The sequence below is a fragment of the Drosophila teissieri genome, chromosome 2R (genome assembly GCF_016746235.2).
Source record: "Drosophila teissieri strain GT53w chromosome 2R, Prin_Dtei_1.1, whole genome shotgun sequence".
Classification (NCBI taxonomy): Eukaryota; Metazoa; Arthropoda; class Insecta; order Diptera; family Drosophilidae; genus Drosophila; species Drosophila teissieri.
The window spans coordinates 14925640-14941103 of NC_053030.1; the positions used below are offsets into that span (position 1 = coordinate 14925640).

The 15464-nt window shown below is 47.4% G+C and overlaps 3 protein-coding genes across 6 annotated transcripts; 1 reads left to right on the forward strand and 2 right to left on the reverse strand.

Moving 5' to 3' along the window:
* Positions 1–940: 940 nt before the first annotated feature.
* LOC122612791 (serine-enriched protein) lies at positions 941–10034 on the forward strand. 4 transcript variants are annotated; one of them, XM_043786623.1, is made up of 10 exons: positions 941–993; positions 1757–1900; positions 3058–3237; positions 3616–3774; positions 4173–4211; positions 4919–5036; positions 5092–5423; positions 5490–5630; positions 5838–5888; positions 6063–10034. In XM_043786623.1, the coding sequence occupies exons 3-10, from the start codon at positions 3067–3069 to the stop codon at positions 8967–8969; spliced, it is 3918 nt and encodes a 1305-aa protein (XP_043642558.1). In that variant the 5' UTR covers positions 941–993; positions 1757–1900; positions 3058–3066; the 3' UTR covers positions 8970–10034. The 4 variants fall into 4 exon arrangements, with proteins under 4 accessions (XP_043642558.1, XP_043642556.1, XP_043642557.1 ...); XM_043786619.1 differs by having other exon boundaries at positions 943–955; positions 5838–6157; XM_043786621.1 differs by lacking the exon at positions 4173–4211 and having other exon boundaries at positions 5838–6157.
* Positions 10035–10214: 180 nt separating this feature from the next.
* On the reverse strand, positions 10215–12922 carry LOC122612790 (alpha-amylase-related protein). Its single transcript, XM_043786618.1, is given in 3 exon segments — positions 10215–11775; positions 11778–12156; positions 12214–12922. Coding segments are annotated over 3 exon segments (1476 nt in total). The 5' UTR covers positions 12868–12922; the 3' UTR covers positions 10215–11332.
* Positions 12923–13390: 468 nt separating this feature from the next.
* Positions 13391–15201, reverse strand: LOC122614382 (sodium channel protein Nach). The gene is made up of 6 exons (XM_043788952.1): positions 14840–15201; positions 14498–14788; positions 13997–14445; positions 13819–13945; positions 13665–13768; positions 13391–13608 (listed from the first exon to the last, which is right to left on the reverse strand). Exons 1-6 carry the CDS (start codon positions 15199–15201, stop codon positions 13391–13393), a joined length of 1551 nt encoding a protein of 516 aa, XP_043644887.1.
* Between the last annotated feature and the right edge of the window lie 263 nt (positions 15202–15464).

Sequence of the window (15464 nt, forward strand, 5' to 3'; positions counted from 1 at the left end):
TGCGCGCTGTGCCGCAGGGGGAGATATTTTTAGCCGGCACTGCGACTGCTTCTTTTCGCTTGGGGTAGCTGCGAAAGTAATTAATGATTTTGCGGCTGAAGCTGCAATCTCTGAAGCCAAACGGAAGTGCGGAAAACGGAGCTCGGAAGATCACAGTGGGGCAGAAAAGGCACAAGTTATAGTCGAAAGGGTAATCTACAATTGATTGACTTTCGCTTAAGATAGTTTTTAAAATGAAAAGAAATCAGTTTCTCTTGAAAGAATAGATCTGTAGCTTTCGAAGGAAAACTGGCGATGTTTGAACATATATTAATGGAAACATAAGAAGCTCTACAGAGAGTCGAAACTTGCTACACAGTAGCTATGAAGCTACGTTGATAAGGATGATTGGAAATGTTGGTCTGAAGCATCCACAGTTTGTTATTAAAAGAGAGACGTTCTTGCATCGCTTGAGAAATCAAAAATTAAAGCTACAGGCCTAAGGAATTTGAATTTATTGCTCTGATAAATTCCGCAATTCCTTGGATCTTCTGTGCGGTCCGTGGCCTTTTCTTCAAGTGCCTCGATGGTTGCCACCGCACACCGAAATCCGAAGCCCTGGGCAGTCGGAGGAGTCCAAGGAGCGCATGTCAAGTGGTCCGATAGCCCAACTGTCAACTGTCAACTGTCAACTGGCGGTGGGCAACTGTCATCCGTTTGGCTTGGGCATTGTTTATGTTTGGCGGCGCCTGCGCATCGGCGGGATAAACACGCGATGATGCAAACAAGTGGCTGTGGGCCACGTTGCGCTGGCCAGGATTATGGAGGTCGGGGCAACTGGAGGCCACCACCGTCGCGGCGGATCGATGGCCGTGGGACATGCGCAGGAGCTGCGGACTCGAAAAGGACTCCTCCTCAGAGGTAGAGACGAATTCGAATATTTTGGCCAGAACGCTTCTGTGCCTCGTGCAAAACGGTTCATTTCTCGTCCAGCAAAACGCTTCTGCTTTCTGTGTGGGTGTGTGAGTGTGCGTGTTGGCCGAATGCCTGAGTAGAGAAAAATCAAATTATTGTTATCGGCCCTCAGCTTCAGCTTCAGCTTCTGCATCAGCACAGCACTTTGTTTTTTGCGATTAGAAAAATTTACGGCTGCCCTTTCATTGGACAGACGTCTGTGTGACTGCACGGACGAGTGATTGTGCTCGGTGTTGCTTCTGTTGCCTTGGTTGTGTCACCAATACATACACGCAAATAACACACAAGCACACATCAAACACACACACACACACACACGGCGTAATCCTTGGAGAAAAGTGAAAGTGAGACGCCCCAGCGACCCGGAAATCGGACAGCTTGGTATTTTTCGCATTTGGCGCACAACTTGGCTGGGAAAAAAGTTAGTGGAAAACCCTCAGCTGCAAAAGTTTCAACCATTTTCCACACGTTAACCGAAATCCAATCAAATTTTTGCCCCCTCGCTCGACCTTCTCTTTTACTCTCTCTCTGATTTATGCGTGGCATATACAACATTTTCGTATTCCCTTCTTACTTTTATTGGCACACATTATACACAGCACAATTTTGGTATCCCAAAAGCCCCGCGCCCTTCGTCTTTTTAACCTTCAGTTGTTTCTGGCATGCTGTAAATTGTACTGTGGACACGAGAACTTTTCGTAAACTTTTTATCATACACTTTTCTGTAAATACTTTTTTTTAACTGTCTTGGCAAGCGATTTTGTATTCCCTTTTCTTAATTTACTCAATTTTGGAATTGCAGTCGAAATGATTTAATATTTAGCTAGCAAACGGATTTAACAAATCCGTTGCTGATAACAAAAACAATGTATGTGTAAAATTCAACTTAAGAAAATTTCAATATCTGTGGGAAGAGGTGCCAGAATCTGAATTCACCCTGCAACAGGTAAGTTGGCAATGTGGGTGAGTTATATGAATTGAAAACTTTCCAAGTCATTTTATTTGATCGATATTTGTTAATGAGCAAACAGGTAAATTAATCTTTGCTTCGGGAAAACTTTGACCCGAACCAAACTTTTCCCATTTTCAATGCATGCTCTCTTCGCCGTTTCACGTTCAGTTGCCCCAAAGTATGCAGCGAATTTATGCATTGTCTAGAGTCCGCCCACCACCCACCATTTACCACCCACCCCCACCCAGCGCCCGCAGCAAGGCTGCTGCCACGCCCACTCGCTGTTCTTTGTTGTTGTTTTGTGCGTAGTTGATTGCGACAGGACCTTGTCTGCTGGCAGCTGAGGTTGCCTTTTTACCTTTAGCCCGCTCCATTGCCGTCTTTATGGTAATTGTAATTTAGTTGTGTTTCAGCCATGTTCAAGGACACAATCTGTGACAGAGGCTGTGCGGCTTCTTTCCGTGGTCTTGTAGGCTCTTACGGGGACTCTACGTGTTTTTTTTTGTTTTTTTTTTTGCCTTGCTCCACGGGGGAGGTGGAGAATATTGGCATGGAGCTGACGTGACTGGGGGCTGCCAGACTGTGTGTGGCTTAAAGTTGAAGTGAATTACAATTTAATTACTGGCAGCTCTCAGCGGCTTAGTGCTAAAAAATATTTATAGAAATTTCAATTACGCTTAGAATGGCTTAGAAAGTGAACTCGGCGGGTCAGGAAAATTCTTAATATTTCTTAAAGATGCTTTTATGCCGCATGTATTTGACATAAAATTAAGAAGGAAGAGATGCAAGTGAAGATAAGCTTTTATTATTATTTTTATTAAGTATTCCTTAGAATATTGGTAATGGTATATAGTTGCAGAATAACTAAAATATAACTAAAAGTGGCAGATTCTTTTTAAATTTAATATAGGCGTATATCTTTTGAGCTAGTTTTCTGGCTAGTTAAGATGCAGATTCTTGTTCCCAATATGGAAATAGTAGAAAAACGATTCCCAGTCTTCTTGAAACAGATGAATGCATGAAAAAAACTCTTTGAACGTTTTCTTTATTACGAAATTTAAAAGAAACTTGTATTTTAGAAACGAGATAAATACCACCGATAGCAGCTTTCAATACTATTATTATTAACAAACAACTGTGCGTGATTGCAGTAAACCCAGATGCCCGAGGCATTGATTCTACCCGGCATGGCTGACGCAGAGCCGGACCTCTCGACTTTCGAGAACAAGACGGGGCTGGCGGAGGACATGAAGTTCCTGGCCTCCATGCCCGAGCTGTGTGACGTAACCTTCCTGGTGGGCGATACCCGCGAACCCGTCTGCGCCGTCAAGGTTTGTGCCATGTACTCCCCACGTTTTATTGTGCACCATCATCCTTTGGGTCCAGGAATCAGGTCACTGCGTAATCACCGCACTGGCCGCCTAAATAATTGAGTCCTTTGAGTTACGCAGGATGCGTTTCCTTTCATACATCACTGGTGCTAAATAATATCACGCACTCAGCCGCAAAGCCACAGAGGCATTAGAATACTAACATTTTGTCACGTAAAGTGAAGTAGCCACATTCTAACTGGGTTTAAATTTAACATGAATAGAACTTAGTAATTTGTTCTAATTTATTGGAAAGTTAAATAGAAATTTATAAATCTTATTAGTAAAATAGTTATTGTATGGTAATGGATATAGTCTAATAGATTTTTCCCTGCACAGGCTGTGCTGGCATCCCGATCCCGAGTGTTCGCCAAAATGCTATACGCTGCCCCCTCGCCGCAGCGGAAGAGGGAAACCTCCACCAAGGAGAACAAGCTGCGCCTCTTCCTGAAACGCTCCTCGGAGCCCCTGCTCAATCTGCAGAATGCCGCACAACAGGTACGTATTCGCAGATGTGTTCTATATTCATCCATAATCGATTACCCAGCGGGGGGATTACTTACGTACGTATGTATGTATGTATGTATGTGGTATGTGATGTGTGTGTGAGTGCCGGTGTGATTTTGCATTTTGCCGTGTGGGTCTGCATCATTGGGGTTATTTTCGTATCCACCTTCTCGGTTCCCTTGAGTTCAGTTCTGTTCAGTTCGATTCAGTACAGTTTGGTTTGGTATCTCTTTTTTTTGCGTATTGTTTTCATCCTCTTTTATGTGTAAATACGTCGTGAGCCAGTGAAAGCCATTTAACTGATATCAATGTTCTCGTGCCTTTTCTGTTGTGACAACCACCATTCCTCATCGTCCTCGTTACCCCGCAACCCATATCCGTAATCATAGAGAACCGGTTATACCCAACAATTAGCTCCGATACCCGAGGTAACCAAGCATCAAATACTGCCTCTGTGCGTGTATATGTGCGTGTATCTGTAGTCGCTGTCGCTGTAACTCTAACTGTAACTGTAACTGCGTGGGTGTCGTAATTGATGGATGTCCTTTCGATGTCCTTGCAGAGAGTAGCTGAGTAATACTAACGTAGTACAAATAATACAAGCGAGTAACGTCTCAACAATTGAATGTAGTTTAAACAAAGAAGAGCATTTCTTCTTGATAAATCTGCAAGGATATTTACAACTTCGGTCCTTCGAAGGTAGTCCCACTTTCCTATAAAATCTATATGCGTTTCCTCTGTAATTGGCTATATGTAGATGTGTTGCTGAGTGTGCATCTAATCATTTGATTTCCCTTTAAACAATGGAATGTGATGCCCAGAATAGCTGGGGTGGTTTAAAAACTAGTTGTGCTATTTTCTGAAATATTTCCCCACTAAACTTGGCTTCATTTCAAAGTTTAGTGCTCTGAACCTGTGTTGAAACTACTTCTCCTATGCAACTCCTCGTTTCTTTTGAAATGCTATCCGACTTTAAGCTCTATTTACCTATAAAATCGAACTATCTGAATAAGTTAATCACAATTGGAATGGCTATGAGAAGTTATGTACTTTGCACCTGTTGTTGTTATGCTCTCCCCTAGCTGCTTCAACTTTATATTATTTATTTACCCATGCTGACCTACTGTGAATTTAGCCCTCAGGTCAGCAGCACCAGACCCTAATCATCGAGGAGTTTGAGCCCGACGTGTTCCGCCAACTGATCGAGTATATTCACACGGGCTGTGTGACCCTGCAGCCTCGCACTCTGCTGGGTAAATTCTTAAATTAGTTGTATATATATTTAAACTGACGGAGTCTCATTTTAAGGCGTCATGAATGCCGCCGACTACTACGGCCTCGAGGAACTGCGTCGCGCCTGTGCGGGATTTGTGCAGTGCTGCATCAATGTGGACACCGTGTGCGCCCTGTTGGCCTCGGCCGAGCGGTATATCCAGTACAAGTGCACCAAGACCTTGGTGCAAAAGGTGCTGGAGTTCGTGGATGAGCATGGAACCGAGGTGCTGAACCTGGGCAGCTTCACGCTGCTGCCACAGCACGTGGTTCGCCTGATCCTGGCCAGGGAGGAGCTGCGGGCCGACGAATTCACCAAATTCCAAGCGGCGCTTATGTGGAGCAAGAAGTACTATGACAACAATCCGGTAAGGATTTTAAAACGCGTAAGAAAAATTCAAGAAATTTCTGTTAAAACTTTGGCTGCCCCGCAGAACATCGACATTAAGGAGATCCTGGGCACGTTCTGCGAGTACATCCAGTTCCACAAGATCCCGGCCAACGTGCTGATGCGGGAGATCCATCCGCTGAACCTGGTTCCGTATGCGATCATCATGAACGCGCTGGCTTACCAGGTGGGTTGCATTGTGCTTCTAGATTGCTTTGCGCTGCTTCCTTGGTGTTTAACTCAGTCACTCACGCCATCATCTGTCCATCTTTCTCTGTCCGCCTATCTTTCTCTCCGTCCATCCATCCAACCATCCGCCACCCATGCCACCCATGCGCTCCATTCCGTCCATCCATCCTGTTGTCCCCTTTATGTCTGATTCTACACATTGCAGGCAGACCCAGAAAGCATCGACCCCGGAAAGCTGTCTCCCAACTCTAGCCGAGTGAGGCGTGCGCGTCAGAACCAAGGTCGCTCGATGTCGGTCCAGAGCTCCCTAGATCCGTATGGCTCGAACACCACCCTCAGTTCCAGCGGCAGCAGCGACCCGACGAGCGGTCCGCACCACAGCAACTAACATAAGTTGAACGGCCCCTCCTCCTCCTCGTCGTCCCAGCAGCAACACCACCGCCACCGCCACCACCACCAGTCGCTGCCCAAGATCCGCAAAGCCAAGTCGCAGTCCTTCCGCACGCGACGCAGTCCCTCGGAGCGGCGAAGTCCCAATAATGCACCCAATCTAACTCTGAATACCTCGTTGACCTCCGGAAATGGAGAGAAGAAGCGCAGCCCCTTGACGCCGAAGAGTCCGGTCATGCCAGTGCCGGAGTCCAAGAGTCCGGGCAGCAGTTCCCAAAAGACGCCCACCTCGCTGTCGCGCCAGGGAACTCTGCGCGCATCAAATCGCCGCAAGAATAGCGGACAGCTCTCCATATCGCTGGGCACCCAGGGCAGACGAAGTCCTGTCGGTCTCAACGATCGCAGTCCCCAAGGACGCCGGAGTCCGCTCTTCCCAAGCAGCGGATTAAGGTCGCCAAATGATCCAATGACTAGTCCCACAGTTAGGAGCCCTACTGGGGAGCCGCGACGAAGTAGCCCCACTTTCAGTGTGCACACCCAGGAACGTCGATCGCCTTTGGGAGCAGTGGCTCCCACAGACTTTGGCTGCCAATTTGGACTTCCGGGCACCCGAAGAAGCCCCACATCCACGGTCCACGTGCAGGACATGGCCACTGAACCGGAAGAAACGGGCTTCGGCGGCCTCAAGCGGCCATCGATAAGCCTCTTCACACCCATATATTTCGCCAGCGAGAAGCGTTCGCCCATGGGCCCGATACCGCCGATAACCGTCTCCAATCCCGCCGAGACTTACAAGAGTGCGGAACGAGAGCGGGAGGCGGCGGAGGCCGCTGCCCGGGAAAGGGAGAAGGAGAAGGAAAAGGAGGCAGCCCAGCCGCAGGAGAAGAAGAGCGTGATGCGCGAGATCCTGGCCTTTGTGAGGAAGCCCTCTAAGCATCTGAGTAGCCGAACCAATCGCTTTGCAAATGCCTTCACCCGAGCGGAGTCCGGATCCTCCGGCGGTCCTCTGATCCGGCAGAGCACCTTCTCGGCCAGTCCGGCGGCATCCTCTACGGCCGCCAAGAGTGCTGTGCAAAAGCAAATGTCCGAGGTGGGCTTTGAGCCGAAGATATCCCAGAAGTTCACCCACTACGCCAAGATGTCTCTGCGGCTCAGGAGGTCGACGAAACGCGACGAGGAGGAAAAGGAAAAGGAGAAGCAGAAGCTGAGTTCAGCTTCCGGATCCAAGAGGCCCAGTGCGGACCTAAGTCAGGCGAACGCGGAGCAACAGGTAGGTGGATCGTCGGACGAACTGCCCTTCGAGCTGGCCAATGTGCACTTCGAGAAGGTAGGTGAGTCCTATATCAAGCATGAGAGGCTCCGTGAATTGCAAGAACCCGAGGCCGTGAAGGAGGAGGACACCGAAAAGGATGCGGAGGCGGAAACGGAGGTGGAACAGACCGATGCAGCCATGGCCCAGTTTGTGGAGGAGGTCACCAACTCGCTCAAAGTGGTGGCCCTCAACGGCGAAGGCGGAACAGCCGCAGTGCATCACTTCACCCGTCGATCGGAGAGCCGGGAGCCCATAGAGCCGCGAATCAGCGAGGAACGGGAATCAGATTCCAACGACCTAATGATACCCGATGACATGCGCGCCGAGCTGGTAGAGATCTTGAAAGCCTATCCCCCAGAACCAGTTTATGTGAATCTGCAGGCACTGCGGCGGGAGACCGAAGATGCGGATCTGGCCATCGCCCAAGCTGAAGCCGCAGCTTTGGCGGCGGCCGAGCCCGCTAAGAAGCCGCTCCAGTGTCCTACCATCGAGTTTGAGCCGCCGTCGCGCCGCTCTTCCTTCGATCCGCCTCGTTCCCCATTCCTGGAGCAGCTCCGCAGTCCCGGGGTGGACACGGAAACCGATCTCATAAACCTGCAGCGTCTGGACTCCGGGGGCGACAGCTTCGAGCTGGTGGAGAGCAAGTGGAGCAAGTCCAGTCGTGGCGAGTCCAGCTTCGATTGTCCCTACTCGTCCAGGGATACCAGCTTTGACGTTTCCATTTCGCGGTATCAGTCCACTAGCTACGAGGATCAGACCTCCAGCTTTGAGATTGTCGATACCGATGAAAGAGGCCAGGGAGGCAGAAGAGCCGTTGATCTGCGGAAGAGCTCCATCGAGCTGGTGGATGCGGAGACCTTCCAAAGATCCGGCTCCTCCTGCGGAGGCCGCAAGTCCTCGCTGGAGACCCACTTTGACTACACACCCACCGAGGGCGGTGGTCGATCGCCCAGCCTTCCGTTTCCGGCGATGAGCAAGAAACAGCGCACGGAGAACTTCCGCCAGCTGCACGTCTCCCAATTCAGTGCCTTCTCCCGGGCACGCAGTCCGTTGTCTCAGCAGACATCCTCCAACTATAGCTCCAGGGATAGCTACGACTCCAGTGGGTCATACCCACACGGCTATGGCTATCCCCCGGAGCCCCAGAGAAGTCCGTACGGGGATCCCAGTCGCAAGCACTTTCCCCTGACCGTGCGGCAAAAGGGCGAGGAGGAGCGAGAGGTGCGCACCTTCCTCTGCACCGATCAGAGATGCGCCTCCATCTTCGAGCCGCGACCCAGTTCCGTGCTCACCCAGCAGCTGTCCACCGGCTCCATGTCCACCCCATCGGGCTACACGAACGGCACGCCCAGAGTTCCTGGCGTTGCCCCAGTCGGACCTGTTCCGCTGCCCCACCCCGGCGCCCCGCTCTCCTCCTGCGGCTTCTCCAGCGGCAGTGAGTTCGAGCCACCGTCACCGAGACGGGCGGCCAGCGCCTCGCCCAAGCACACCTTCACATTCCGCATCGTGATGAAGAAGGTGGACAGCTCGCCGGAGGCATTGTGTCCAGAGAGGCATCGCTCGCGGATTATAGATCGTTACAGGAGGCGCGACAGTCGCCGGAAGCGCATCCATGATGCGGGAAAGAGCTTCTAGGGGCAAAGGTAAATGGTTAATGGTACTGGTGGAAGCCAGTGATGGGACTAGAACTTAGATAGCAAACAAGGCCAAAGGAGTGGCAACCATAATGTGCTGGAAATATACTGCATACAAATCTAATATAACTAACTGATCAAATTAATTCTCAAACTCAACAATAACTGCCTTTCCATACTGATGTAATAGTACGTTAATCCAATATTTGTACCATAAAGAATATATAATATCTCAAATGAAATCAAAAGCTGTAAATGAAAAGCCGATTTGCCCTATAACGATGAAACAATACAACTATTTTAATGTTCAATATGCATTAAATAGTCCTGAATAAGAATTCTAGTAATTCGATATCAAGTACCTGTAATTGCATATATTTTGTATAGTAATAATCGCAGTTGTATATGAATACAATATGGCATCTTATACACAGAATTTCTATTATATATGTGCATAATATTTTGTTGTTTAGTTAGACCATCGCCTCCCATCACTGGCACCGAACAAAGCAAACCTCATAAGCATTGTCGGCAATCTATTGATCCTCGTATCTGTGCGATGCGCATATATTTTTGACAATCTCGGTGTTGAATCTATGTAGGTCCTAATCGCAATGTCTTAGGGTTAAGGGTGTCACCGAACAAAAGGCGTTTGGTAATCAAACTTTATAAAATGGTTCTGGTTTTAAGGCCGTTTCAAAAGCTCTACCAAAGGCGCTACCTTCGGGCCACCGAAGTCGGTTAAACTTATGATCTCTGCTGATTTGTGAAGCAACCCTCGTTTGATCGCAAACTAATCGATTGCCTAGGCGGCTAATGAAATATAGATATAGAGGTCAAATGTATATTCTAAATCATTAACAAACTTATGCGCAACAATAATTCCTCCCACGATTTACCTGACTACTATTTAAACAACAATAGATCAAAAGTTTATATGTATACATGTGCATAAGAGTTCACACTTTGATGTTGTAATTAATGTGGAAACCGAAATCAGAAAGAAAGCGATAATGTTCTAAGTATTTGTGCATTTTTACGTGGTTCCTGTTATATAGCTATAATTATAATTATATGCGTCTGCAAAACGCGAGTATTACAAATTTTTGATGGCATAACATAATCAATATACATTGTATGATTCTAAATAACCTAAGATGATTCAAATCTAAATGTAACCGAACTGCGCTGCTATTGCAAAAAAGGATGGGACAAAATGTTCTAGTTAGCTCCTAAGACTAAGATCAAAGCAAAATTATACGCATCTGGGTGTGCGTATGTTTGTATATTAAAGCTGGACTTGGGGCCGTACTTATCTTAAATCTTAAAGTTTAGGAAAAGCATTTGCTTTGTGCCGCGCAAAGAGTGGAAAACATTGTATTACTAAATTAATATTTATTGTTAAACTTTGAGCAACATTTTTGGACTCTGTGTTTGTTAGTCAAATAGAATAATCCCGAGTAAATCCTAAATTTAAATTTAAGCAGAGTATCTAAAGAATCATAGTTTACAAAGTATACACATGTATGTTAAATTGTAAGTGGAGTAAGGACCGTTTTTAGCGTGTTACTCCTAAGAAGCAAGATATCAGCATTTTACAGGTAATTACGCTTCATAAGCATTTAATTCCAATCAAATGGTAACTAATCGTACCGATAACCACACATCAATTGCCACCAGCTGACATCTCGGACCTGGGAGATCCATCGATCGGTCCAGAACTACACTCGTAACACTCGTAATCGGAATGCCAGTAGAAACGTTGCTATTTTGATTTGTAGTTGCTTGTTTTGAAACTAACCAACCAAACAGTCGCTGACCAAATCGCTTACCAGTTACCAGTTATTTTCGATCGATTTTCCATTGCGCCTCTGAATGCTTGTGAGAGGTGATCGCCAATGGAGCCAAATGTAGCGATTCAGATTCGGATTCGGATTCAAATTCGGATTCGATTCCGGCCAGAGCACCCAACTACAATTTCACAATGCCAACTTCTTCTATTTGCAGAGCGGGTTTACGTTTACAGAGTGCCAGCTGGATCGGATGTGGATGTAGGCCCAGTTGGCCCAGTTTGCCCAGCTTATATACTGAATACTACAATATAATGCTTAGTATTCCCTTTTTGCGGGTATCACATTCAGAGGATGTCGCTGTCGTGGCATTTGTTAGACTAAGTCCAGTTCGAATCGAATTGAATCGAATCGCGTTAAATATCTTACTTTGCATTTTTATTGCTATTGCTATTGTTACCGCTCACAAACATACTCGAATAGTTAGAGCTAAAACCTCCAAACATTATGTGCGTTCGTTTTTATTGTACTTTGAGACAAAAATAAAGCCCAGATTTCTGTGTTACCTTTACCATTAAACTCTCGCATCCACATGCAGGGCCAGGACACCATCAAAGTCATCGGATCCAATGTGGATATAGCCATAGCCATGCTCGTTCACAGTGACCGACTTGCCGGTGCAGGATCCGTCGATCAGGCTGCCGGAAATCACATCGCAGTAGGTTCCTTCGGGCAGGCAGGTGTTCAGGTCCTGCGACAGATCGTACAGGTTGTTGTTGATCGCCAGGAAGCCCTTGTTGCCGCGACAGAACGAGATCTGGTTGTCTCCATTGTCCCACCAGCCGGTGACCTCCGTATCCCGCACGGCGTTCTTGAAGCCCACCATCGCGTAGATCTGACGCCAACGGTGCTCGCAGATCCAGCCATTCACACAGGCTCCATCCTCATCGAACTCGGGCGAAACAATCCTCTCCTGCGCATCCTGCGGCGGCGGAGTGTCGTGATCATCGAAGGCGAGCTCATCACCCGACTGATGCCGTAGGGATAGGCCAAATGGAAGGCGGTGGCCATCTTGTACTGCTTGGGCGACTTGTAGTTCAGCACGGCACCCGCATCTCTCTGGTTGTCGTGGTTGTCCACAAAGGTCAAGGCCTGACCCGAGGGCAGGAATCCCCAGCCGGTGCCCCAGCTCTGCAGCCACTTGAGTGCGTTGTTGCCGCGGAAGGCGTTGCCAATCTCCTCGGAGAATCGGAACTCGGTGACGGCACCCAGGTCCTTGTACTCATCACGGGACACGGTTTCGTGACCGTGGTCAATTACCTCCTGGAAGATGAATGGGCGGGAGTTGTGCGGAAATCCGTGGTCGATGTTCAGGTTGCTCAGGCTGCTGTAGATGTACTGCGGAGTAGAGGACCATTAGCCAATCGTTCCTTACTGGAGAAGGCAACCACTCACCTCGAGATCCTCCGATGCCATGTGCTTGGCGGCGTCCACGCGGAAACCGGCCACTCCCAGTTCGATGAGGTGATCCAGGAATTCAATAAGCTTGCTCCTCACCCAGTCGCTGCTCTGGTCGAGATCCTTGAGGCCAACCAGCTCGCACTGTTGCACTTGGAAGCGATCGTTCCAGTCGGTAATCTCGCACGTGGGATGGAAGTCGTGGGCGGTGTACGGAACTCCTGGGAAGGATTTCTCTCTGGGTTCCGCCTCTGTTCCGCCAGTGCCCACAACGACACCGTCAATGTCTCCGGACATGTGGTTCAACAGCACATCCACATAGATACGAACACCCACGTCGTTGCAACGACGCACCATGTCACCGAACTCCTCCTCATTACCAGACCGAGTGGTCAGCTTGTACGAGATGGGTTGGTATCGCTCCCACCAAGGACGACCCGCCGCTATGATGTTCTCATTCACGGGGCTCACTTGAACGCCGGCGAATCCTCGTGGGCCCAGAAAACTCTCACACTCCTGGGCGATGTCCGACCACTTCCACTCGAACAAGTGGACGATGGTGTTGCGATTGCCCCACCAATGGGGATTGTGCTGGGCCAGCGAAAGGCTGCCCGCCAAGCAGAGCGTCAGGGTCAAAGCCAACTTGAACATGTCCGTATACTGTGGGTAATCTTCCCGGCAATTTCCCCTTTTATACCCCACGGACAATCTTATCGCGGATTTGCTTCGCTTGGGTCCAATTTACGACTACCACATGGTCAGCCCCAGATTGGGGTTCAGATTTACAATGGCCATCGGCTGACCTATGGCAATATGCGATAGTAGGATAGATATTTGCAAGCCGCGGGTATCTTGGCTTTTCCAGAAGATCATGACTGAATACGTTGATAGTTAGGATACACTACCAGGCTGCTGCTTGGCTTAATCAGATAAATTAGTACCATAAAAGATCACCGGTTAAGCTCAATAACTTTATATAACTATTCTATGTGAACCTTCAAATGAGAGTTCTTCAAGGCAATAAAACAATAGTATAAGCATTTTAGTAATGTTATAAACGCATTTCCTATTAAAGTGCCAAAAGAGTATAAGAAAGTTCATTTGAAGACCATATTCAGCTTGAAATCGATTTTATTGCTCTAATTTATGGCAATATTTTTTGCATTCGTGCTGATTACGATTTGTGAATTATGAAAACTGATTTCTGGTGTTTACTCTGAGTGTCATTAGCGTGGGGCCAGGCGAACTTTGTTTTCTTTTGAAGCATCTGACTGCGAGCTTCGCATTCCATTTTGTAGTTCTTGCGTAGAATTACTGAAAAGTAGTAGATAATTTCCACCACCGAGAGCATGCTCATGCCCACAAAAAGACTGAATGCGCTGCCTAGATTAGCTGGAAACTCACATTTTTAAATTCAAGTTGATAAAGGAGTATTTCAATCAACTTACACACCAAAGTGACCATATTGGAAAGCAAGTCACGTCGCAGTCGTCGATAGCCAAACGAGTTGATAAACACATGCAACACACCATCGTTTTTGGCTAAGCCTGAACTGAAATAAAATTTTTAAAGCGGCACCAGCATTTCATTTACAATATTTACTAAAACTTATCCGTCACCGGCATATTTAGTTCCAGGGGAAAATTGGATATCTGGACATCGTAATCAGTGTGCTCACAGGTAAGCGGGCAATAGCACTGGGTACTTTTCTTCCTTGTAATTATATTGGCTAAAAGCAGAGGGTTAAAATCGCAGCATTTTGAGCAAAACTACGACGTACCAAAATTATCCACTAGACACGGAATATCTCTGAATGTACAAATCCGATCGCTAGTGCGATTGAAGGCAAAGAAGTAAGTGTGACAATCGCAGAACTTGACCATATTCGTGACCCGGCAGTTCAGCTCGCAGTTGGGGTATACGTAGTCCGAGAAGTAACGCAGTGGAAACTCCTTTTGGAAAACGCAATTTCTCTCCTCAATGGTCAAAGCCCTCACAGCAGCCGAGCAAAAGGTTTCCTGCGGTCTGACGGCAGCGAATGTCTCCGAGTTGAAGGCTATAAACTTAGCTGCAGAATGGGCACTGGGAAAGGCATCTGCCTCCTGGATTAGTAGCTTCACTCCATATGAATACGACTGCAATGGATCGTAGCTGTCGTCCTTGTAGCGCACAATCACTGACAGGCCATATCTAAGGCCACCTATTGCTCGTTGGGCAGTGAAGTTCAAACTGTTTGAAAGAAAACTAAGAACTTAGAAACTTAGATTTGGATTTTACTTACCTCTTTTGGCGCAAATTGAATGAACAACAATGGCCGAAGAAAGTCTTGGACAGCTGAAAGATCTGCGAACAATCTATTATTTCACCATTGAAACTACAGCGATACAGAATTTGATCACAATCCCAGCGCAAGTGCTCCACAAATTCTGGAATTGTGAGATTATTTAGGGACAGTAGATCTTCCATTTGCTCGATGTCCTCCGCAGAATATCGTTCATCATCCAGCATAAAACCGTAGAAAATGTGAAGCTTGCGAAGAATGCCCCTTAACTCGGCTCCTTGTGGAAGTCGCCTGACGAAGTAAAAACATTCGTAAAAATTCCTTTGAATAAAATCCACTTACAGAGTGTTTAGAAAAGCCTCGGACTTTTGCATGTTGAAGAGTACATCTGGACAAATTGTGACAGGTGGGAAGTAGAGTCTATTCACCGGCGTGTTATCACTTTCCACATTCATACGCGTGGGACTGCTGCGATAGTCGATGTAGAAGGTGTGCGCCATAACAACAGCACAAATGAACATCACCACCGAAATCAAGAGCCACACCAGGTGCACAATGCTATTCGTATCCTCATCGCGGGTGTACTTCAATCCATGGATACTGCTGGTGGCACAGAAGTCACTCCAAGTGCGTCGCAGTGACCCCACAAAGGGAGTCACTTTCAGATCCACTTGCTCCGGTTTCAGCTCCTCATGGTGACCCATTTCAACCGCCAACTGAATCCTTCTGCCTCGTTGGGGGCATTTAAATACCAGATAGAGGAGATGGCTGCACTTGATATCCTGACAACTGCTTATTATTTACGAATTAGCCATCAGGGGTGAAAGAGTAACCAAAGCTGATTAGAATGCTTATTTTTAGCTTTAAGCGAACACAGCAAGGCTACTATTCTTTAACTAGCTTTAAGCAGCAGAAGATAGTATTTCAAGGGTAATATATTCCCAATTATGTGCTTCCTTTTCTGTTT

Coding starts and splice junctions, on each gene's coding strand:
- LOC122612791 (XM_043786623.1), top strand. CDS start 3,067: ATGCCCGAGGCATTGATTCTACCCGGCATGGCTGACGCAGAGCCGGAC. Junction 4,212..4,918: donor AATTAGCTCCGATACCCGAG/GTAACCAAGCAT, acceptor CTGTGAATTTAG/CCCTCAGGTCAGCAGCACCA. Junction 5,037..5,091: donor GCAGCCTCGCACTCTGCTGG/GTAAATTCTTAA, acceptor TCTCATTTTAAG/GCGTCATGAATGCCGCCGAC.
- LOC122614382 (XM_043788952.1), bottom strand. CDS start 15,201: ATGGGTCACCATGAGGAGCTGAAACCGGAGCAAGTGGATCTGAAAGTG. Junction 13,769..13,818: donor CCGGTGACGGATAAGTTTTA/GTAAATATTGTA, acceptor ATTTTATTTCAG/TTCAGGCTTAGCCAAAAACG. Junction 13,609..13,664: donor CAATATGGTCACTTTGGTGT/GTAAGTTGATTG, acceptor GTGAGTTTCCAG/CTAATCTAGGCAGCGCATTC.